The sequence below is a fragment of the Sparus aurata genome, chromosome 5 (assembly GCF_900880675.1).
Source record: "Sparus aurata chromosome 5, fSpaAur1.1, whole genome shotgun sequence".
Classification (NCBI taxonomy): domain Eukaryota; kingdom Metazoa; phylum Chordata; class Actinopteri; order Spariformes; family Sparidae; genus Sparus; species Sparus aurata.
The window spans coordinates 36,300,491-36,325,544 of NC_044191.1; the positions used below are offsets into that span (position 1 = coordinate 36,300,491).

Genomic DNA, 25,054 nt, shown 5'->3' on the forward strand with positions numbered 1-25,054 from the left:
ATCAGTGAATGTGACATCTGATGACGACTCCTTCGATCAATCTTGATCAAATAATATCAATAATATTGATCGAATAATATATAATCCTTTCATTTCAGCACTTCCTGATTGATCAGCTGGTGACTGTGCTGGTTTGTAAGACTCATCCCAGCATGATGTCAGAGTAAAATGGCCGCCGTGTGAATATGTTCAATAAAACAGGAAGAAATGACAAAAGATCAGCAGTAAAGTCATTAAATACCTTTGAGCCAGGTGAAGACGCTCTTCCCCTCCACCTCCTCCCCCTCTCTCTTCTTCATGCTCTTGTGGAACTCCGTCACCATGACCGTCTGGAAGATCAGGATCTTCACGCTGCGAACGAACTTCGCGTGTTTCTTCCTCACGAAGTCCACCACTGCTCCCACCATGGCGTCCGCCACCGCCGACGGGTTGACTCCTCCCTGACCTGACGGGCAGACAAGGTGAAGATGAAGATGATGGATGAAGTCTGTGAAACCTGCTGGCGCCTCCTGCAGGCTGCAGCGTTCATTACAGCCCCGATATGAAACAGTTCACTGAGGTTTAAACTCGTCTCTGTTTCCGTCTCATTGAGAGAAAACAGTTTTATAGTGAAGTGGTGATCAGAGATTCTGAGCTGACTATTTCTAAATAAGTACAAGTACACTTTTAAGGTACTTTAACCTGAGTATTTAAATGTTTATGTTGTCTTAACTACATTTCAGAGCTAAATATTATACTCTTGTTACTTTATTACTAATGATTTTCTACTTTAAATAAAGTAAAATTATCAAAGCAGGACTTTTACGAAGTAACATCCGGTTTATTTTCATAATAAAACACACTAATAATCCTTCCGTTAGGAACACTTTGTGTGATTCTGTGCAGGAAAACCACAGCAGAATCGTTCTGCAACGTAGATGCAACCAGTGGATTTTGCGGCGTAGGCATTCATACGTTCGCCCTCTCTTCGGCTGCTCTGGTGATCTGGGCTGGATTTATGGTTTCAATAAACTTAAAGGTGAGATGATTAAATTGTGTAATTGTTTGGTTTCATGTGAAGGTTTTTTCTTTGGGCTGAAAACAAACTGAGAACAGGAATCCTTCATCTGGAGCTCACAGAGTAATTGAATGTTTGTTTCATTTGAATGATCATTTCAGTCGACTTCTTTTGTTTCTAAAGATGGAAAAACGTCAGGAGGATTTGTATTTCTTTTTACATGGCTGCTCTGGATTCTGGTCATTTTGTTCTCTTCTCTGATAACATCGTCTTGTAAACCCGTTCCATCCGACACAATCATAAAATGAATCAGTCAGTGAGTATTTCTACACCGTGGGAACACGACTGTTACTTCAGTAAAACACAGTATCTTTCATCCTCTGATCAGCGTGAATGTGCTCGGTGCAGCAAGATGAACGAATGAAGTCCAAGAACTTAAAGTCAGACTGTAAATCAAACAACATGGCTGCACAATGATTCAGTGACATGAAACGAGCAGGTGGAAGGAGGAAATGTCAGAGAAATTACAGACTCAAGATGAACAAGAAATCTGTCTGACAGTTTGTGTCTCCACCGACCTGTTCCCAGAGCCGGGAAGGACACGGAGCTGAACCTGTTCTCCTCGCAGACCTTCAGCACCGAGTAAACCATGTCCTTGATCTTTGTAGGATTGCTCTGGCCGACAATGTGGATGATGTTTCTGCTCGGCAGCTGGCCGCCCGACGTCAGGATCATCGGACGAGGCTGGTAACCCAGAGAGTTCACTGCAGACAGGAAGCAACAACACAGTGATACAGACGCAAGTTCACTTTCATTCATTACCTCCTCTCACACTGTGGTTGTACAAAGGAAAGCCTGGACGGAGCTGAGTGTAGATGAATAGATTGCAGCTACGTACCGATCTGTGAGCACTCCAGCTGAACCGCTGACCCGGCGCTGTCTAAGATCGCCTTCGACACTCCTGAGAAACAACAAAAGAAGGAGAACAGGTTCAATTCAAGACGCTGCTGCAAGTCAGAAGAGAAATCACACTGGAAGCCAAAGCTTGTGTTTCCATCTCTGAGTTACCTGTCAACGACATTTACAACACTATAAAACTCTTGTCTGTGTGCTTCAGTCCGTTACTTTCTATTCTCACTAAAATTTCCTGAAACATTAAAATGCATTAAGTCACTGCATTACATTAAACATGTCACAGCAGTCTTCAGTTTAAAACAGTGAAACTGTAAATACGACTAAACAGTGACTAAAGGTCAACGTGTCACGTTTCAACACATCAAAGATCTTTAAGTGAATTCTGCTGCAGCTTTAAACACATCAAGTCACAAACAGCAGTGACTCTGTTTGTGAAGAATCATTAGTGTTTTCAGACAACAGATGGGCGTCACAAAGAAACAGGAAGTCCTGCACAAGTGAGGCGAGAGACAGCGATCAATCATGTCTCACACAGTTTAGTCACATTTGGAAGAATAGTTATTGTTTTGGCACCAGTTTCATTCACAAGGACGAATGACAAACGTCGGGCAGCCAGGGATGATCAACTCTAACTCTGATTTGGGTTGCCAGGTACAAAAACAGGTATCCTGCACAAAAAACTGAGACTTTTACGGTGAAATCAGGAGGTTAACGATCAAACCGCAGCCGTGGCAGGAGAGCTCCTCCTCCACAGGTGTTTTTAACTAAATGTTCTAAAACTTTCTTCAGTAAACTTTTTCTATTCTGACATTCACTTCTTCTCCACAGACTGAAGAAGAAACCCAGAGTTTGACTTCCAGGAGGCTCACTCACCTGTTTTAAGGGTGAAGTCCTCATTGGAGGAGTTGATGATGACATCACAGTCCTCCTTGGTGATGTCACCAGACGACACCTCGAGGGTGAGCTGACCCATCTGCATCTGATACGCACCGAGGGTCGGGGACGACCCCTGGCCGAAGGAGGCTGTCACACACACACAGACACACAGACACACACACACTTGATCCTTACAAATCTGTTTTGGTCCATGAAGACATAAAGGTTTAGATAAAAAGGTTCTGGAGGCGTCTCACCTGAGTTCTGCTGTGGCTGTCTGACCGACTGCACGACTGGTGACACATTAAATTCTGGTTCTTCTCGTTGGACTCTCGGACCCGTCTGACTGCTGAAGTCTCTGGTGAAACGCTGACAAACGAGACGTTGGCATGTTAAGTTTTGTACAGGTGAGTTTTCAGACTGTGACTCATCACACTCCTGCAGCTGCATCAGACTCGGTTTGTTTCGTTGTGAATAATTGGATGCAACAGAAACAGAGGTTTGTTATTTCACACGTCTCTCTTGTGAAACCTGTTCCCTTCATTCCTCACACTGAGACACCCCGCTGACAGCTTCAGGTTAATGTTGTACCTGTCAGACGAACCTCAGCTCTCATCAACAAACCGAACACTCACCTCCACAGTCTGGCCGTCGCTGGGGTGAACCACGATGGCCACCTCCCTCAGATGGCGAGGAGTTCTGCTGCGGCTGTACGAGTGGATCTCCTGCAGCAGGACTCTGGACACCACGTCTCTGGGGAAGCTCAGGTTTCCTGTTCCGATGGCCGGAAAGGAAAGTGACGCCATCTTTCTCTTCTCAGCCTCGTCCAGACAAGTTCTGATGATGGATGTTAGATCCTGACAGAACAAGTGAGAGTTAACAAGCTGGTGAGTTTTTGATGCTGAAAACTAACATTTTCACTGGATACTCGTACGTTTGAAGTTACGCAGTTAATTTTGCTCCCAGACTTTCAATAGACTCACTCACCGCCTCTGCCTGGCCGGCTCCGTCGTCCCAGAAAGGGCAAACAGCATGAAACACCTTCCGACACATGAGGTTGTAGCCGTCGGTGACCACGACTTTACCGGATGGCAGCTTGGCCACGCCGGCCTCAGAGTTCACAGCCTGCTGCAGGCTGGGCCCAGCTGCCAGCAGGATGGCTTTGGAAACAGCTCCCTGGTTCAGATTCATGGTGTCTGAGATGGTGTTGACGATGACGTCAGTCTGTGGACCAACATCACAGCATCGTATAAGATCAGGACTCCAACTGAGACCACCAGTTACTTCATTTATTATTTATATAAACATCAGTTAAAACAACGTACAACTTATTCACATGAAGATAAAGTGTGTGAAGGTTTTAGTTGCATCGCAGGAGTGTACTCACAGTCTGGTCCTGAATGTTTCCCCTCCAGAGGACAATCTTCAGACCCTCCGCTGTGGTCTGCTCCGCCCTCCTCGGCCTGCAGCCAATCACAGAACAGGAAGAACGATCATCAGTGTGACGTACACAGTGTTTAATGTTTTTATTACTCAGGAAAGGAGAAATCTCAGACTCCAATAATGTGAATAAGAAACCAACGAAGGAAAAGAAATAATAAGAAAGAGAAGAGGAAGAAGAGTTACCCTCCAGGCCTGACGGGTCCCCTGAGGTTCTGATCTCCATGGTCACCTTCCCAACCACCCCCCCGAGCTCCTTCTCCTCGTTGTCCTCCTCTTTCAGCAAACCCTCGGTCCCTGGGCACCTGGTTCTGACCCTGACCGTGTTGATGTCTGCTGGGATAATGAACAACAGGATTTGTGAGAACACTCCTCTCTCTTTACTCTACTGACTCCTAAAAGCAGCTGCAGTGATTGGTGACTAGCATACGAGCTAACGTGGCTGTAGAAATGGCAGTTGGTCCAAAAAAACAAACTCTTTTGGATGGTTTGGCGATCAGCTAACGGGGCTTATTAACTAACAAGATACAGCCTGTAAAGCAGGCAGCTCTGGAGGTGAGCAGATTTCTGTCTTTTGATGGAGCCAGTTAGCTGAAAATTAGCCTGGAAACAACAATCAACACACGAATGTCATGATACAAAAACACGTTACCTTGAAGCCGCAGCGCCTCCTTCTCCTGTCGGCTGTGGTATCGTCAGAGTAGGTTCGAGGTCACTGAACTCTGTGTTGACCGCTGTGGCCAGGACTTTGACTGTGCTGTGATTATTGTCCACCAGGTGAATCTCAGTCAGCGACTGTGGACCCCCGGGACTGTCGCAGAACTCCCGCACTGACTGAGCGATGGTTTCGGCGCAGAGCTCGACAGGGAAACCAAACACACCGGAGCTGATGGCTGGCAGTGCGACGGTGGAGCAGCTGACCGTCTCTGCCTGTCTCAGACTTTCTTTAACAGCATGCTTCAAACGTGACACTGACGTCTTCTCGTCAGAGTCAGAGAAGCGTGGACCGACTGCATGTACGACGTGTTTGCAGGGCAGGTTAAATGCACGCGTCACCACGGCTTCACCTGGGCGGAGCTTTCTGTTTCTGGAGATGTAATCATTGCTGACTTTCTGCAGCTCCGGTCCTGCAGCCTTGAGCAGCGCCAACGCCAGCCCACCAATGTGCTGCAGTTCCTCATTAGCTGTGTTGACCACTGCATCAACGCTAAATCTGCAGATATCTGCCTTGCTGACTGAAACCAGAACTCCACTGGCGGTCCGCACTTTGCAATAACAAGAACCATCTTCTACCTCATAGCTGTCCTCCACCTCTTCTGGTTGGTTGTCTGGACGAAGCATCACCACACAGCTCAACTCTGACATCACTGTCGACAGAACCATGCCTCCAGCAGACAGGAAGTACTTCTTAGCTCCGGGTTTGTCCACGGTCAAGATGTCGGTGGAGAGAGCGCCAGTCATCTCCAAAAAACAGGATTTGGCTTTCTGGACATGAACACGAGCCCCAGCGAGGAGGATTTTTGGCCTCACTTCATCAAAATGGACTTTCACATCATTGGCTTTGGCGATACTTTTCCAATCTTGTGATTTTTTCTTTTCAATAAACTGAACAACAGCACCGAACTTGACGCGTATGGTTTCTTGAACTTGGGAGTAGTTGACAATGAATTCCCTCAGACTGGAGCTGATCTCGTTGACTGGGGTCAGGAAGCCGGCCACCGTTATTTTGTTTCTTCTTTCCGGGTGGATCTGGATGGTGACGGTTTTCTTCTTTGAGCTGTTGTAGGTGTCTAACAGCTGTTGGTTCAGGCTCACCCAGTCGTGACGTTTCAGAACTTCCTGGTCTTCTACATCTAGAGTCTGCAGGGACAACACTTGCTTCATCTTACTCTCTGCGTCAGCGAGGACTCTGTCAGAACTGCCCAACAACATGACCCGTTTGTCCTCGATGCCGTAGATGGCAGTGATGCCTTGGGATGTAAACAGGTCCTGTGACATGTCCATAGGATCCACTGTGTTCAGAAAGTCTACAAGACCAGGAGGGACATCAATCTGCTTTTTACTCACACCCATTTGCTTTTCCAGGATCCACGACTTGGTCTGGAAAACCTCTGCAGGGAGTCCTGTGATGGTGATCACCTGGGAGCCTTCATCGTAGGACAGGCTCATGTCAGGGGAAATGTCTTGTGCAGCTTTCTGCAGCCCTTCCTGCTTCAGGATGTAGAACATTGCAGGGGGCACAATCATTCCCTCAGACACCGCTTCTGTTTGCCGTTTAATCTGAGTTATGGCTTTACGAACGACATCCTCCACAAGACCCCTGAGTTGTTTCATGTCGTCCGCTCGGCCAGCCACGGTCAGAGTGTCCCTGGATGCATCCATCACCAGGACGGCGTCTTCTCTGACCACTGAGCGGACGTCTTTCTCTGCAGCTTTCCACGCAGCTGCGCTCACAGCACATTCAAACTCCGTGTAGTGAGCCATCTGCTGACGGAAGGCGTCCAGGGCGGTGCTCATCCACCTGTTCACCCGTTCTGCATTCAGACCTTTCTGCCTCAGAAACCCTGGGAGAGGGCTGAGTTTCACCTCGTTGTTGTTCAAGTCCACGCTGCAGAAATACGGCTGCATCTGATCGTTAATGTTCTGGAAGAGTTTCTTCATCTGGAGGAACTTCCAGATAACATGGTGAACTTTCTCTGTGAAAGGTTCCGGCATCTTCCATGCTGGTCGCTCTTTGCCGTACAAGGCGCTGCCCAGCGACTCGTGGTACGGATACACTCTGACAGGGATGGAGCTCATCATGTAGTCTCGCTTTGTGCAAATGTTTTCCACAACTGCAGAAACACATGAAAGAAAAAAGAAAACTCTGGTAAGTGGTTCTTCTATTTATAGTTCAAGGCCTTTAAATTATACTATATTTCTAACTTGGGTTATTTTTCCTAAAGACTCGTCATCCTGGTCAGTGGGCACACTATACGGCCAAAAGTATGTGGATAACATTGTTCTTCCGCTTTGGTGGGAGTCTGTTTCTCCTGAGTAGTTCCAGAGTAATGATTGTTAACGCTACAGGATGCAAAGATATTTCAGACCCTGACCTGAACCCCATCCAACACCTTGATGATGATGAGCCTCAAAAATACAAGTACTGGCTGAATGGGAGCAAATCTCTGCATCCAGGATCTGAATCTCTAGGAAAGCCTGACAGAAGAAGTTAGTAAAATAGAATTTGACAAATCAAACCAAAACAATCCCACCTCGTCCCCTCAGGCCTCCCTCCAGAGTCTGTCCACCAAAACACATCAACAGCAGGGAGATGTGTTAGCGGCTAGCTCGCTACCTTCCACAAACTCTCTTAGCTTATTCAGTTAAATTAGTTATGATGTCATGACGTATATGTACTATGTCAAGAGGATATCTAGAAACTAGTATGCTACCCAGCTAGCTCCAATCCAAAACTCCTGTGCTGGCAGTGTAGACAGAAAAACTCCCCTGCTGCTTCAAGCTCCTCGCATGGGCTGCTAGCTGCACAGCTAAATGAGCTAACTAGCTAACGGCAGCTACAGTTAGCAGCAATTAGCGATTACTCTGGTGATATGTGGCCCCCTATAATTTGTTGTGATTGACACGTGGCCAGTTCTCACATACTGAACCTTTAAAGCTCAGGGATTAAGAAACACATGAAATCAAAAAAAATTTTCAGGCGTCTACATACTTTTGGCCTGTAGTGTATTTCTTATTGTTTGGTCAACAAGATGTCTCTGAGTCGAGTCCTGCTTCACGAGACTTCTACACTTTTGTTTTACATAAAAAGGTATCAGAGAGTCAAACATCAGCAGACAAGAGAATGAAAAAACCTTTGGGGTGTTTGAAAGTGACGATGGCAGCCTGCTCGTCTGGGATCGTGACGATTCTGTCCGGCAAGGCCCAGTTCTTCTCAAAGTACAGCTCCAACATGTCTGGAAAGGAATCAGAAATAATAAATGCTGTTTGTGAGTGTTTGAGTTTCAGCTGACAGTAGAACAAGAGTTTTCAGGTGGCTCAGATGGAGCTCGGGATTACAGCAGACCAGCAGGGATTAAACAGTCTGTGAACCTTTGACTGCAGTCGGAGGAAGACTCTCCACTCGGACGCTCTCCGCGGCCTCCAGCGGTCGGGCGGTCAGTCCGTGTTTCTGCAGCTTCTGGCTGGACTGACTCACAGCCAGGAACTTCTCCACATCTGTAATAAGAATGATAATAATAAAACTCAAGATTATTACTGTAAGAATGAAATTGAAAAGTACAAATCATTGTGATTACAAAAAACCACAAATTACACTCTAAACAAAATAGTTTTCAAAAGATTTTGGGTGAAATATCCCTTTAAATCCTGAAGTTAAAAACTAGCTGGATGTTTTGACATTCATCATTTTTAAAAATGGCTCTGCTTGTTTTCGACCAGTCTATCTGGGACCTGGTCTTGGTGTGGAGGTCTGGACCAGCAGGTCTTCATGTGGATCAGTGTTTCTGTGTTTTCTGACCTGCAGCGTTGCTGAAGGTGACCGCGGCTCTGTAGCTCTCCCAGATGATCTCCAGACTGAAGCAGCTGTCGTCCAGACCCGAGATGTTCTCCACCAGCATGAGCAGCAGATCTCTGGACATGTTGTCCGCCACGTTCTCCAGAACCACACCGGTGCTCTGAACGGACTCTGACAGGAGACAAATCAAAACCTGCTTCACCTTCATGACGTCATTATTCTGTTTCTGTTGTGAATGTGAAAAACTGGACCAAAGTTAATAATAAAAATGTTGTAGATTAAATAAAGTTTGTTAAAAGTTTTTATTTTCAGAGTAATTTCTTTGGAAAAGGCTCTTTTAAAACTCAAGTAGATGTTTATTATTACTTTTATATCAAAAAACTGAAAGTAAGGTGCGCAGGTAGTCGAACGGTTAGAGCGCATGCCACATACGCAGCTGACCGCGGTTTGAATCCTGGCCAGAGGTCCTTTGCTGCATGTCACAACCCCTCTGTCTCCCATTTCTAATCTATCCACTGTCAAAAATAAAGGTGTCTATACCTGGAAAGAAATCTTTAAAAAAAAAAAAACCTGAAAGTAATTTTGCTTTATTAAATCGGATCGAACCAACTCGACACCCTTTTATGTTTAATTGTGCCACATTAACAACAATAACTTTATTTGAATCTTTTCAAGCAAAAACATCATCAATGATAGCTGCTGCGCAGCGATGGGTCGGGTCCGGGCTATTTTTTGGCAAATTTAGGCAATTCTGAGCAACAAACAGGAGAATAGGAAGACAAGACAGATGAAAACAATGTTCATTTTGGACCACTTGAGGTTCGAACTCACAACTTCTGGAACCAAAGACTAAAGACCAAAGACAAAAACAAAGAATGTTCTCAAAAATTCAGTTTTTGAGATAAAATTCTGATATTTGCCAAACTTCATCAACCATGACTCCAAAATATTCTCAATTTTTTTTCAGGAAGATTGAAAATGTATTTAGCAAGAATTTGATAGTATATGTTTACAGTACTGTTTACAGTCAAACGTTTTGATGCACTGTAGGCTTAATTTTTGATAAATCAAAAATCAGAGAAACAAGTTTTGTGGAGGACGGTCTGAAGATGCTCAAATTTTAGGTAAAATTCTGATATTTGTCAAACATCATCTACCAAGACTCTAAAAAATGTTCAATTTTTTCATGAACATTGAAGATTTATTTATCAATTTGCTGGTATATGTTTACAGTAGTGTTCACAGTCAAACATTTTCATGCACTGTAGGAAAAAATTGTGGGAGTTTTACAAGTTTTACAGAGTGATGGACTTCATAATTTTTAATAGGTTTAAATGTACAAAAGATTCTTTAGAATTGGGGCTACAGTTTGATGAAAGTGTGAAGTTGTAGCAGGTTGATTTGTTATGAACTTTCAATGTTTTGAACTTTAGATGCTTGCTGTAGCGCCACCATCAGGACTATTGGCTTGGATTTACAGCTGAGGTAATCTGGCATGAGACTGGACCTTTATTCAAAATTTTGTTAGCTTTCACACATGGTCCGGTCCAAGCTATTTGTTTTTATTTAATTTAGAGGCTTGCTGTGATGCCACCATTAGGACAACTGTCTTGTGTTTTGCTTCATAAGAGAAAATCTGATGTTTAAAAATGCCAGTCTTACATTGACTCCAGTTGTTCCCATAAGAGCAGAATTCAAAATGTTTTCAAAAATTCTGTTTTTGAGATAAAATTCTGATATTCGCCAAACTTCATCAACCATGACTCCAAAATATTCTAAATTTTTCCAGGAAGATTGAAAATGTATTTAGCAAGAATTTGATAGTATATGTTTACAGTACTGTTTACAGTCAAACATTTTGATGCACTGTAGGCTTAATTTTTGATAAATCAAAAATCCAAGAAACAAGTTTTATGGAGGACGGTCTGAAGATGCTCTCTAGCAAGTTTGGTGACAATTGAGCAAAAATTGTGGGAGGAGATAGGTTTTATACGTTTTACAGGTTTTGAAAAAAACTGAGTGATGGACTTCATAATTTGTAACGAGTTTTAAGTGGACTAAAGTTTCAGCAGTATTGGGGCTACAGTTTTGTGAAAGTTTCAAAACTGTAGAATGTACTGTTGATTTTGTAGGTATTTTTAAAGTTTTTAAAATTTAAATGCTTATTATGCCCCCCTCAGGAGGAATATTGACATGTCCTTGGAATTAAGTAAATCTGGCATGGGGCCGGACATTTCTGTAAAGTTTGGTGAGTTTTCGCCCATGGGAAGTATGACTTCCATGGAAGAAAGAATTGTATTACTATGAATACAATAGTGTCCTGGCAGCTTAGCCAGGACACTAGTGGCGAGAAATCATGCACGACGTCGGCAAGCTTTCTTTCTCTCAGGATCTGTATGCAGAAACGGTCCGTATTCGGCGAGAATGTCCCAGTTGTGAAGCAGTTTGTGGCCATGGGAAACTTTCAAGGATTTCAACATAATCCTTGTAAATTGAGAGTGCTTCACAATGGAAGAATTCATCTCTTTTCAACACCGCAAGAAGCCGAGAGGTTCCACCATAAAGACTGTACAGACCATACGGACGTGATACACAGTTCCTGAAGTTACGACGGACATTGAACGCACCAAGAAGAAAAACAACAGTTGAGTCAGGTATCATTAACGATTTACGGAGACTAATAAAGACTGTTTCTTTGTGATAGTGTTGCTTAATGTTATACTGAAAAGATAAGAAATGGTTCAAACTTTTAGATGGGATCAGAAATTCAAATAAGGGAACATGATAAAAATCAGGATCACTTTGCTAAATTATTTTATTGTATTATTTTCTGTGGTGCAACTCATAAGCCAACGTTATTTCTGGTACATTAGTGGATCAGCTTCCTCCAGAGCTGGTTTATTAAAGGGGGTGTGGGAAGCATTTCAGTGGAAATGTCAGGGGTGGGGATTGGATTTTTTCTCGTTTTGGTTATCACTGTTCTGGTTGTTCTTGTGTTTTTTCTTTTCCCCTCCAGTGTGTGTTATATTTTTGTGTATGGTTTTGGCAGAATCAGCAACATTTATAACCTCATCAGGATATGAAAAGATGTTATCGATGGCAAAAAACTATGTCTGTGAATAATTCCGAAATTAAGATCACTAGTTGGAATGTTAGGGGGCTTAGAAAATTGACTAAATTGAAACAAGTTATAAATAGGTTGAAACATCTCAGGTCTAAAATTGTTTTCTTACAAGAAACCCATTTGATGGTCTCTGACATACCTTGTCTGAAAAAAAGATGGCCAGGCCAAGTGATTTATTCTTCTTATAATAATTATGCTTGAGGTGTTGCTATCCTCGTACACAAGTCTGTTCCATTCCAAATTACTCAAACTATTCAAGATCCAACTGGTAGATATGTAATTGCACAAGGAAATATTATGTCACGTAAAGTTAACCTAATTAATATCTATGGTCCTAACGAGGATATGCCATCTGTCTTTGAACAATTACTGTTGACTGTGTCCACCTTAGAAGGTCTCTATATTTTTTGGGGGGACTTTAATTGTACATTAGACCCAATAATGGATCGACTTACTGGAACTGATACCTCGCACGTACAGACAAGGAAAAAGCTGACTGAATTCATAAAAGATCTAAGACTAGTCGATGTATGGAGGGAAAAAAATCCAAACAAAAAAGAATATTCCTGTCACTCTTCTACTTATAAAACGTATTCACGCAGGGCTGTACGCTTAGCTTAGGAGCACTGTGACATTTCTTACAACGGACGTGGACAAAGGAGATTAAAGTCGTGTCTGTACTTCCACTTTGAAAATGTTAACTTTCCCTCCGGACTCGCCATTGCTTGCTGCTAGTTTGTGTGTGCGAGGCTGCTGTGTGCGGTGTGGCTTGTGTTTAAACTGAACATTGCCACTGATTGGCTTAAGAACTCTCACTCAACGTTAGAGAGCCAATCACCATCACTTATGCGGTTGTCTCGCCCCTCCCTCCTCCCTCACCGGAGGAAAATAAAACAGCTCTGCAGCTCCGGTGGCTGAGAGCCGAGTCGGTGACAACAGCTTCAATGATCAGCTTCAGTTTGTAACGCGCCACATTTAATAGTCGGTAATGGTAATGCCGTTAGTAACGCCGTTTATTCTAACACCGTTATACACAACACTGGCTATGACTTGTTGATTTGTATACAGATGCGCGAAAATTTTATTCTACTTTGATCCACTTTGTATGGATTTATTTTTTTCTACTCGCACAATCTATTTTTAGGCGCATATGCGAATAAAATGCTCGCACTGTACAGTCCCGTCACTTATTGATTATTTCCTAATATCTGTTGAACTGCTTATTAATGTCACAAACTGCCGGTATGACAGCATAGTGATTAGTGATCATGCAGCTGCCTCAATGGAAATGTGCTTAGGCATATTTGCACAACATTCTCAGAGATGGAGGTTCCAGGTATATTGGTTACAAGATCCATCCTTTCTTAAATTCATAGGAGCCTGCATAGATAACTATTTCCTGCTAGCGCTTTACCAACCCAACATGTGTCTATTTGACGTCCTGGGAATGAGACTCAACAATCAACTGTCTTTGTGGTGCGTTCAGGAACAGCTGGGACAAATCCTACTGATTCCACCTTTAACTTTTTTTTTTTTTTTTTTTATATTTTATTTTTATTGAAGAAATAAAAGTCAACAGGACATGCTTCTTGCACTGTACATTTTTGTTTTTAAAACAAAAAAAAACATTGGAGACAAAGACAAAAAACAAGACAAAAAAAACAAACAAACAAAAAAAAACTAACAGATTACAACACAAAACAAATCCAAAAAAACAAAGAGTCTGTGTAGTGGAGAGCCAGGTGGAGTTACAGTACTAATGACTCTTTTACGTGAAGTCCGCTCTATATGGGTTAATAAAGTCAATCCATCCTTTCCAGCATTTATTAAATGTGTCTGTCTTGAGTCTCAAAAAAAATGTTAATTTTTCCATTACAAAAATATCATGCATCACATTAAACCAGTCAGTTAAAGTGGGTGAACCTTGGCTTAGCCATTTTTTGGTGATGGCTTTTTTACTGGCGACCAACATGACTCTGAACAAGTAAGCCTTGGAGAAGCCGAGAATCTGTTGTGGCATCATGCCTAAGTACAAGACCTGGAAGCAGGAGTCAATCTTAACTTTCAGAACTTTTTCCATACTATCTCTGACTGTCTCCCAGTAGTGGGCAATCCCAATGCAGTCCCAAAACACATGATAATGATTTGCTTTCTGAGCCCCACAACCTCTCCAGCATGCTGCCTGCCTCAGCCTGGACTGCTGAACTGGTGTTATAAAATATCTAATCATATTTTTCCAATTAAACTCTCTCCAAGACAGTGAGTTAGTTGATTTCCATTGCTTTTGATGCAAGTTTTCCCATTCCTCTGTTGTTAATACGAAGTTTCCCTCACTTTCCCATTTTTTCTTGATGTAGGATGTGTTTACCCCCCTTAGTTCTTGAAGGCCCTTGTACAACTTGGAGATAGTTTTGGAACCCGACTCGGCTCTGTATGCTGAAATAAAAACTCCTAGTATGCCCTTCCCAGATCCTAATTTTCCCAAGTCATCTTTACTAAATATGCTATCAATATGATGTCGCAGCTGTAAAAATCGAAAGAAATCCTGTTTAACAAAGTCATGTTGTTCCCTCAGCATTTGGAAACTTTTAAGCGAGAATTTCACAAAGAAATCGATATACATGTTAAGGCCCCTCTCCTGCCATGACCTAAAGTTTGCATCCAGCCTATTTGGAGTAAAATCTGTGTCGTGGGCTACCCAGCGGATAAGCGAGTAAGGCTCCTTGGACCCAAAGGATTTAGCTACTTTAAACCAGGTTGCAAGTGAAAGATCTAACCATGGGTTGGGTTTGTCCCCCAGGTGGTGTTTCAAGTTGCTATCTCCAATAATAGCCTGCAGGGGAACCGTAGTCAGATATTTGCATTCAATCGACTTCCATATTGCTGAGTAATCTGGGTTGCATATATTTATTAAGGGTTTAATCTGAGCTGCTTGGTAATATGTTTTTAAACAAGGGAGGGCCAAGCCCCCTTTGTCCCTCGGCACCTGGAGGGTTTTATATCTGACTCTTGGTTTCTTGCCATGCCACAGGAATCTCGAAATCCACTTGTCCCATTCTGCAAATTTCTTATCCGAGATCTCCACTGGAAGTGACTGAAATAAATACAGAACCCTTGGGAGAACATTAATTTTAACTATTTCAACACGCTGGATCAGTCCCAGGAAGGGCAACAGATTCCACCTGTCCAGGTCTTGTCTAATGTTAGAAAGCAATGGATCATAATTTTCTGAGGCCAGTCTTGTTAGGTCCTTTGGTAGCCACACTCCCAGATATTTCATACTATCAACCTCCCTAATAGCATAATTATCTCTAAATTGCTGACTGGTTGTATAATTAAAAGTTAAGAGCTGAGATTTATGAGAGTTCAATTTGTAGCCTGATACTGATCCAAAATCTGTGAGCGTTTTCATCAGAGCAGGAAGAGAATGGGCCGGACGCGTCAAGTAGATCAGGACGTCGTCCGCGAACAACGCTATCCTGTGGTCACCCGCCAGTGGAACTCCATGTATTTGATCATTCTGCCTAATCAGTTGACCCAGAGGCTCTATAAAGAGCGCAAACAGAAGGGGACTGATGGGGCACCCCTGGCGGCAACCGCGCGCCAATTCGAAGGACCCTGAAAGGGAGCCATTTATTTTTATTCTCGCTGTCGGTTTGTTATAAAGCGCCTGGATTGTCCGTATGAAATTGTCATGGAATTGAAACTTATGCAGGGTTTTATATAGAAATGACCAATTTACAGAGTCAAAAGCTTTTTCTGCATCTAACCCCATTATGACTGCTTCAATTTGCTCCTGATTTATCTTATGAATTATGTGTAAACTCCGTCTGATATTATCTTGTGTTTGCCGTTGCCTTATGAAGCCAGTTTGGTCTTGGTGTATGATCTCAGGCAGAATCAGCTCCAGTCTTTTAGCTAGTATTGAGGCAAAAATCTTATAATCCTGGTTTAGTAGACTCACAGGTCTGTAATTGGAACATTCCTGCTCATCTCCTCCCTGCTTGGGGATAACTGTTACAACCGCTTCCCGCCAGGAGGGGGGCGTCTCCCCCCCCTGCAGCACCCAATTAAATGTCCTCAGCAGCAGAGGTGTTAAAGGTTCTCTGAGTACCTTATACCACTCAGCTGTGTACCCATCTGGTCCCGGGCTTTTGTTGGTCTTGAGCCCAGAGATTACCTTATTCAATTCTTCACTAGTAATGGCTGCGTTTAGGGCATCATTTTGGGTGTCAGACACCTTTGGGAGGTCCAGCCCGCCAAGCATAAACGTGGCTTGATCATCATTGTTTAATTTTGGCTGCGTGTACAAATTTTTGTAAAACATCTCAAAACTCCTGCTGATGTCGTCCAAATCATATTTTATTCCATTGTCCTGGGGGTCTCTAATCTTATAGATGGTCCTCTCAGCTTGCTGCTTCTTTAGCCTATAGGCCAATAATTTTGATGATTTACTACCCACCTCATAATGTCTCTGTTTCACAAACAGCAAGTTTTTGAGTAAGTCTTTTGATTGGATATTGTTTAATTGAGTTTTAACCTGCTGCATTTCTTTGGCGAGATTTGGATCCAGACTTGTCTTGTGTTCCCTTTGCAACCTTTTCAATTTTAATTCTAGATTAATTAGATCCTTGTTTTTTCCTTTTTTCAATGCGGCTGTTTTAGCAATAATTTTCCCTCGTAGCACTGCTTTGCAAGCGTCCCACAGGAAAGGAGGAGTGACCTCACCGTTATCGTTTTCAATCAAATAATTTCCTATTTCCTCCTTTATCTCATCCTTCATCTTCCCATTCAATATAGAGGTGTTTAGCCTCCATAACGAAACCCTCCTTTTAAAATTTAATTCAATTTCCATCTGAACTGGGCAATGATCTGATATGTCCATAAGTCCTATACTGCATGATTTGACCATATGTACATCCTTGTGGAACATTAGAAAATAATCAATTCGAGAATATGTGGAATGGGGTGAGGAAAAATAAGTGAAATCTTTTAATGAGGGGTGGAGCTCCCTCCACACATCAACTATACCTGTGTCCTGCAAAACACTGTTGATTTTCCTGCTAAGTGAGCTGCTTTGGGGACTGCAGCCCCCAGATGAGTCCATTTTGGAGTTCAGTCTGACATTTAGATCTCCCCCACAAATCGTTAGGCCCTGAGCTTTAGTTAACATTAAATCAAAAATGGTCCTGAAAAATGACCAGTTTGCTCCAGGTGGTGCATAGACATTCAAAAAGGTGACTTCAATCCCCTCAAATCTTCCCCCCACCATAATATACCTTCCCTCCTTGTCTTTAATTTCGAACTGGGCTTCAAAATTTAGTCCCTCTGCTATCAAAACTGACACCCCTCTTCTCGGCCCAAGCTTATATGAGGCTGAGAAGACTTGACTAAACCCCCTTTTCTTGAGTTTAGCGTGGTCTGGCTCAGAGAGGTGTGTTTCCTGAAGGAAAACAATTCCCACCTTTTCCCTTTTCATTTTGCTCAACATTTTACTCCTCTTAATGGGATTGAGAATGCCATTCACATTATGTGATAATACCTTAACCAAGCCTGTTGCCATTGTACTTTTTTTTTATGTCATCTCTCCTCCTGTCACCAAGGTAACCTTGCCCCTGTTGCTACACAGACATGTAAAGAAATCAAAAACTAAATGACAACACTGGAACGTGGAACACAGTGTTGAAAAAAATAACACAGAAATGACTCCCTGAACTGGGGTCCTGTTTGTGACCCTGTTGGAGCCGTGTTGACTTGACGGCTCAGAGGGATAGACTTCCTCTCCCACTATGGGTAGAAGGCCCTCTATGAGAAGTAAGCGGTGGTACATGGTAGTTATAGCCCCCCGTTACATGGCTGTCAGAACTACTAGTTAGCCTGTCTAGGTAACATAGACTGGGCAGGAGGTGATATGAGCACAAGACATGTCAATAAACACCTTATTGATGAACAGAGGTCCGGTTGTTTTACAAAGTATAATGTTATCTCTAACGTTTGAACTCACCAACACGTTATTCAGTCCCCTTGCCTTTCAGCAACACAAACTTGTCCCTAAGTTGAGCATAGAAGTTCCTGTTTCTCAGTCAAATTCGTTTAGTTTCTCCTAAAAACGTCCAGCTTCTCCTTGTAACCCGCGCGCTGCGCAGGTGCCCCCGTCTCGTTCCCCCGGGAAGATGTGCGCCAGGTCAGCCGCTTAATCCTCTCTGCCCAAGTCTCCGGGGGCTTGAACGCCTTTATGGGCAAGCCCCTTGCTGCCAAATCTTTGGTTGCCTCCTCCGCCGAGTTGTAGATTCGGGTTTCGTCTTGAAAGAAGACCCTCAGCTTTGCTGGGAAAGGCGTCTGGAATCGTATTTTTTTCTCCCTCAGCACCGTTTTGGCCTCTGCATACTCTTTGCGTTTTTTAAGAATTTCTGGGGCATAGTCATGGTCTAAGTTTACTCTTCTTTCCTGAAAAACAAAACCTCGTTTCTGCCAGGCTGTCTTCACGATGTCCTCTTTAATCCGGTGACTCGAAAATTTGACCACGAACGATCTTGGCGGCGCGTCTTTCGGTGGTCGGGGACCCAGTGCCCGGTGGGCTCTTTCTATTTGCAGGTCCAAGGAGGGCTGAAGATCCAGGTTTTCAATCAGTAACTTCTCAACAAAGGAGATCACAGAAGGTGAGTTTTCCTCAGCACCTTCACAAACCCCGTGGATCCTGATGTTGTTCCGTCTGGATCGACCCTCCTGGTCCGTTAGCTTCATTTCCAGGCGGGTCTGCACCTTTAGTAGCTCCAGCACCGCGACCTCCACGCCTTGCACTCTCTCCTCCGCCTCCGCAATTCTTTCCTCGGCCTTGTCAATCCTGATATTTGTCTTATTTATGTCTTCCCTAATTTCTCTCAGTTTTCTCGGCGGAAATCTCTCAGTTCTTGAAGAATCACATCCAAGTTCGCCATGTCCTCCTCTGCCGACCGGCCCTCTGTAGCGAGCTGGCACAAGCTAGCTCTGCTCTCGTCCACCGGAGATATGACGGTTGCGGAGCTCTCTCTGGGCTCTTTGCCGAGGGTTGACTTCTTTTGTTGTATCTTAGGCATAATATGTGCCCCTACTATAACTTTATTAGACTCGAAAGAAATTTTGGCCAAGTTACAGGGGCTTTAGAAATTAGCTGGGGGGAGCTGTTAAGTTAGGCTGCTACCTGCATGGCCGCTCGACCGGAAGTCATCTCCACCTTTAACTTTAATAGTCTTTGAATTCTGTTAATATGACGTGAGCTTCAGTTAGCTTTGAGCACAAATGTCCTTCAGAGGGAGATTTTTCACTCTGATACTCTGATTACATGTCAGAGCCTGTAATCTATTACTTTACTGGAGTAAACAAGCTGAATCAGTACTTCTACTTTTACCAGAGACTGTTTGTACACAAGTATCTGAACTTCACCTGGAGGAAACCATGTGTGGACTCTTGACTCCTCTGCGTCTTTGACATAATGTCAATACAATTGTTTGTTCACACTCTGTTGATAATTTTAGTTCATTTCATTTCATCAGCGTTTTAAGCCAAAATTCTGGCTATATCTTACGCTCTGCCTTTTAAACAATTTTTACTTATGATCAAGATATTCTAAGGAAAATGCAGCATTAGTTCCTTTAATGTCTGTGTGTACTTGCAGATGCAAAGTAGCTGAATCTGAATTGAATAGATGGTTGAATTGTGGGATGTGTTGAGATTCCTTCTGGAGAAAATATGTCACCCAAAACTCTATCTGCAAATCCAAATGATTAGCATTGTGATCATTTACTTACTGTGAGTTGAAGGGTCTTTAGCAGTGATTCCGTCATTATGCAGCCCCGAAAACGATGACATCATTAATTTGTTGCTTATTGTTCTAATATAATCAAAGATGATTTGTGTGAACAAAGTTCTTATTGTCAGAATTGTTTCTGTACTTACCAGCAGCTTTAACAGCACTGATGATGGATGTCTGTGTTTCCTTTTGTTTGGGACTTTGATGATCAGCTGGTAAAGATGATGTTGTGTCCTTGAACACATCACAGCTGACGTGATCTCCATGATTCTCCTTTACAATTTGACCCAACCGTGTCAACATCTCTAGATGTTCAAGGTGTTTTTGCTTTAAGTATCTGTATCTACACATTCTGATCATGTCTTTCAGTGGTGGGTGCTCCATGTATCTTTCCATCAGACCTGGACTCTCCTCTCTGGGTGCTGATATCAGAACCAGTGAATGATCAAATGACTGATGACTGAAGAGGTTCAGGACTCTGCAGAGCTTCAGTTTGTGTTCCTCAGTGAAGTCTTCAGGCTGTAGAACCAGCAGGAACACATGAGGTCCAGGATCAGAGAGTCTCACACAGGTTTCTACATTTCTTCTCAGTCTGTATTCAGGGATGTTGGGATGCAGCAGATCTGGAGTGTTGATCAGAACTATTTCTTTCTCCTTTACCCGTCCTCTCTCACTCAGACAGCCGTCTGGTTCTTCCTCAGTGGTGAACATGTTCTCTTCCAGTATGAAGTTCCCCACTGAACTCCTCTGAGACCAGCTGTTCCCCAGCAGAACCACCCTCAGCTCAGACACTGGAGAGAAAAGGCAGAAAAGGACAAACACAGATTTGCATTTATTCAGTTATAGTTTCATTGCTGTTCAGTTATTTATTGACAGAATTTAACTTTAAATACTGTAAACTCAGAGTTCTTAAATAGCAGGATGACACAGTTCAGTTCGACTCACTGTTAGGTGGCAGGATCTCATAACTCCAGCTGCGCTTCAGAGGATACAGATTATCTGTGAATGTGAGGAAACAACATATTTTTACTCATTAACCTCTTTAAACTGTCACTGACCTTCTCACGACACTAACACTGTCAGCATTCATGCAGTCCTCTAAAACTTTGGACCACTTCTGAAATAAACATGTGGAAAACATTCAGAACCCAACATCATCATAAAGGGACCCAATCTAAAAGTGACCCTAGGACAGTCAGACCCAGTCCTGAATGTGGTGGACCTGAACTGACCCAAACAACACAACATCAACGGTGGGAGCAGCATGATGCTCCACCAAATAACCAGCCTGGAGTGATGAAGATGATGATGATGTAACCAGTCCACTTTGATCAATTTGACATTTATGTTCCAGAGATGGGTAATCAAGTTTGTGACTTTGACTGAAATCGCACACTAAGTGGTTTGAGACTTGATTTGAGACTCGCCCTCAAAAGACTTGAGACTCGACTCGAGATTTTGGACTTGTGAACAACCTTTATGTAAGGGATAATGGCCGACGAGGTGTGCATTAACAGAAATGAATCGGAAGACGCAGAGGCGTGAACCGTCCTCCGCTTCGCGTCGGACGGTTGCTTCCGCGAAGTCCATTAACTCCTGTTTATGGACACCTCGAAGGGCATTATCCCGCTTATACCATGGTCACTTGCTAAAGAAAAGAAATTCGGACCATTAATTTACATTTTCATGCGTTTTACAATCAAAATATAAAGTTTTTCACAAGCCATAACTACGTTTCCCTGGTAACGCCTGAGGGTTTGACTAATACCTGGAACAGTCATTACTCTCCCGTAAGATTCTTATGCAACGGAGACGTTGTTCACTCCTCCAGTAAATAGGACGGATCATAGATACGACTTGGCAACGGGAGATATTCTAGTCCGCTCAGCGATGAGCCAGAAAGCTAACGCTGTGCTAGCAAGATTCAAAGTCAATAACATTGCATACGGTTGACAAACAGTTAATATAATTTGACAGTATGCTAGCTAACACGATTAGCTAGCTAACCAGTCATGTCATTGTCCCCAAATCAATAGCAAGATTTCCACGAACAAATGACCGGCCGTGTGTAACGTTACTGTGGCCGCAGCCTGAAGCAGAGAGCTGAACAGCGAACAGGACGTGAGATTATTTGCATATCAGCAAATTTAGAGGGGAAGTGAACTTTCTGCAGCTTGTGTGTTACAGTCGCCACCCTGTGGTGTTCAGAGGATTAGACACTGAAGGACTGACGGACTGCACTCAGTGCTGGAAATATAATATTCAGATTTGATACGCCAGCTAGCGCATTGATTTACAGTGGTGAACAGACAATCTGACTGGAACTACTTAGTAGGTGTCCATATAAAAGGGGTTAATGGACACCCTGCAGCCAATCAGAATCGAGTATTCACCCAGACCATGGTATAAGTTTTATTTTCTGGTGCATAAACATTGAGAAAATGTCTGACCGTTTGCAGAATGAGTATAATGCGGGATCGACCACATCATACTCTATCAGGTACCTGATAGGTCGGTCACCTGGTCATGTGAAAGTTACCTCAGTGTCTGCTGCACATGTTTCGAACAGTGTGTTTTGCTGAGTTTCAATACAAAACACAAACATTTCTTTCAGGAATAAAAGTCAGCTGATGTTCACTGTTAAACACTGATGGGCAGTAATGCGTTAGAAGTAAGGCGTTACTGTAATCCGATTACTTTTTCAAGTAACGAGTAAAGTGAGGGATTACAATTGCAAAAACGTCTCTGCATTATCTCCGGAGCGGTGGTTCGCCAATTCTCCGCCGATGGTGATTCACACAGAGCGAAGCATTTTCGCGGCCCTGATACAACCTCCAGAGGCGGATCAGCGCCGGAGGCAAATTTCCCCCCTCTCCGCATCCGAAACTTTCACACAGAGGAGGGTGCGGAGAATTGGCGCAGGATCCCCGCATGCAAACGGTAGTGTGAAAGAGGCTAGTATCAGGCCGCATTATTGGTGAGCCGTCCCAGTGTGAACGGATAATCCGGGGGCGCGGAGCGAGGGAGTGTCGGTCTGACAGTCTGATAACTACACAGGTCTTTCACTCAACTAAATACAGAGAAATGTCCCACAAAGCAACGTTACATGACCGAACAAAAGTAACGTAGTAACTGTAACTGTCTTTGGCAGCTTATATGAGGGAAACAAATACCACAGCTGTACGTGGAGAAGTGTCTGTCCTACTGACTCTTCCTCACATTTCTGCTCAAAAAACAGCGTCTGTCACCGGCAAAAAACTTTAACTCACCGGGTGTTTGTGATGAAAATAAATCACCGCGACCGTCAGCTCTCCGGACCGCAACTTCAGGGAACTTTCCCCCAGAAAACAGCCTCCGTCCCCGCGACTGACAGAGTCAGACAGCGTCCTGTTTACTGATAGTGATTATTTATAATTATGTAATTTAGCGCGAAAAACTTAACTCCGTCACTTTCCAGGATGTTTGGTGGGTCAGGATCTCAATCACTACACATTATAACAGCATCAATATGATTATAAACTGTCCGCGGATTTAGATTAACAGGGGAACACCTGTGAAACACCGACATCATCAACATGACGTGTACCGCCACGCCTCTTTAGGCGCCGCAGCGCCGGCTTTCTGTGTGAATTACACACGTGAAGGCGGAGATGCTTCGCTCTGTGTGAATCACCATCGGCGGAGAATTGGCGAACCACCGCTCCGGAGATAATGCGGAGACGCTGTGTAAAAAGGGCTAATGACGTATGCAGGGCTGATTGCATTCCGGCTCCGGGTTTGCCCAGACAGTTCTCTGGATCTAACAGAGGTGCAACTTTCACTCAATCACACTAACGATAGGTCTACTAGCCAATAAGAAATACGGTGGGGGCGGGCATTGGCCAAACAAATTGATCCAGAAAGCAGTCGCTGTTGAATCTCGATTTTCCATACAGTCAAAAACCAGTATCGATTCAGAAAATCCTCTGAATCGATTCAGGCAAGCAGCGGCCCCCGACCACCTGCTGTCCCTCACCAGATGCCTCTCGGTTCCCGCCTCCAGCAGCTGGAAGCGCCTCGCCCTCACTCAAGGGTCGGAGGGTGACGCGCCACGGAAACACCGTCAGAGCTTCGGAGGCGGGTAGCCGATGTCTGACGCACCGCTCTTTCGGAGACTGTAAACTCCCAGTGCAGCCGGTCTCACCCTGGCCGCTGCAGCGTGCGCCCGCGGGTAGCACTCTCCTCCGGGGAGAGAGGGGGCTCAGTGTCAACGTTTTACCCCCTTGGAGGGCGGAGAGACCGCGGTTATGTCTGTTTATGTCAGACAAAAATGTACAACGCAGTCCCAGAAACAATGGCACTTTCTCAGCTTAACTATGGTTGCACTATTTTATAACTAAACACATCGTGTGCCTTTGTTTACATTTCAATTTGAACTAGAGCTTCCTAGAGGAAAGATTTATAATTTAAGATTATTTTTTGAATTAAAAAATCATCAACAGGTACTCTGATGAATTATTTGTTTATTACTACTTATCACTGAATCCATATCGAAGCATTTAAATCAATATTGAATCGAATTGATATTGAATCGAATTGCGACCTAAAGAATCAAAATCGAATCGTGAGTTTCTTAACAATACCGAGCCCTACTAGAAGAGAAGGGTAGTGATGCAAAGCCCTTTGGGAGCTGGTGCTACTGTAATATTGGCTCACACGGGGTTTGTTTATCTCATGTCAGACTGTTGTCCATTTATTTCCCGCTGCCACGAAAGGTCTATTGCTTTATAGCGTATTCAGGTTGTGCATCATGTTTTTGAACAGTAACTTAGTAACGTAACTAGTAAAGTAACTGTAAACTGTAAAGTAACTTATATTTTACTTTTGAAAATAAGTAAAGTAACTGGATTACTTTCTTGGAGAAGTAATTAGTAACTAATTACTATTTCCAAGTAACTTGAACAACACTGCTGTTAAACAACAAAGACAGCTGTCCACAAAACTGTTCTGTTCGGTAGCCAATAACTAATAATATAAGCCAACAATAAATTATATTTCATCATGACATTCATGCAAGGTAACATTACTGTCACTCAAAGAACGGTGCCAGTTAATTTTTTTTCTGCTTAATCTATTCAGAGTTATAAATTGAATTACATAAAATATCTATTTTTTGTATCATAGTTAATTTCAGTGATAAAAAAACACATTTTGTGTTTGTCTCTATGTTCTGGTCAACTCTGTTACCTCTGTTATAAAACTGCAAAAAAAACTCTCCAAAGCCTTCAAATAAAAAGCATGTGACCTGCTACCAGTGATGTCACTTCCTCTTGCTGGAAACATGCTAAAGCAGTGAGGTCTATCATGCTTCTTCTCTCATTATTTTGTATAAAATGTTCATGATACACCAACAGTAGA

General features: G+C 43.3%; 2 protein-coding genes across 5 annotated transcripts in view; one reads left to right on the forward strand and one right to left on the reverse strand.

Annotated features, from left to right (window-relative positions):
• Window positions 1–25,054, forward strand: part of LOC115581335 (GTPase IMAP family member 8-like) — a 451,552-nt gene that overhangs the window by 90,555 nt on the left and 335,943 nt on the right. The gene's annotated exons all lie outside the window — the stretch shown is intronic.
• LOC115581323 (protein mono-ADP-ribosyltransferase PARP14-like) overlaps window positions 1–25,054 on the reverse strand; it is a 36,502-nt gene that overhangs the window by 4,872 nt on the left and 6,576 nt on the right. The window contains exons 2-16 of one of the 3 annotated variants that reach the window (XM_030416305.1): window positions 20,603–20,656; window positions 19,804–20,448; window positions 8,748–8,915; window positions 8,321–8,446; window positions 8,083–8,184; window positions 4,881–7,062; window positions 4,415–4,561; window positions 4,176–4,251; window positions 3,776–4,012; window positions 3,424–3,645; window positions 3,046–3,157; window positions 2,786–2,935; window positions 1,896–1,958; window positions 1,576–1,761; window positions 242–445 (exon numbers count right to left, since the gene is read on the reverse strand). In XM_030416305.1, coding sequence (XP_030272165.1) covers window positions 242–445; window positions 1,576–1,761; window positions 1,896–1,958; window positions 2,786–2,935; window positions 3,046–3,157; window positions 3,424–3,645; window positions 3,776–4,012; window positions 4,176–4,251; window positions 4,415–4,561; window positions 4,881–7,062; window positions 8,083–8,184; window positions 8,321–8,446; window positions 8,748–8,915; window positions 19,804–20,448; window positions 20,603–20,656 — 4,674 coding nt within the window. Of the gene's footprint in view, window positions 1–241; window positions 446–1,575; window positions 1,762–1,895; window positions 1,959–2,785; window positions 2,936–3,045; window positions 3,158–3,423; window positions 3,646–3,775; window positions 4,013–4,175; window positions 4,252–4,414; window positions 4,565–4,880; window positions 7,063–8,082; window positions 8,185–8,320; window positions 8,447–8,747; window positions 8,916–19,803; window positions 20,449–20,602; window positions 20,657–25,054 lie in introns of all 3 variants that reach the window. The other 2 variants (XM_030416304.1, XM_030416306.1) reach the window with 2 other exon arrangements.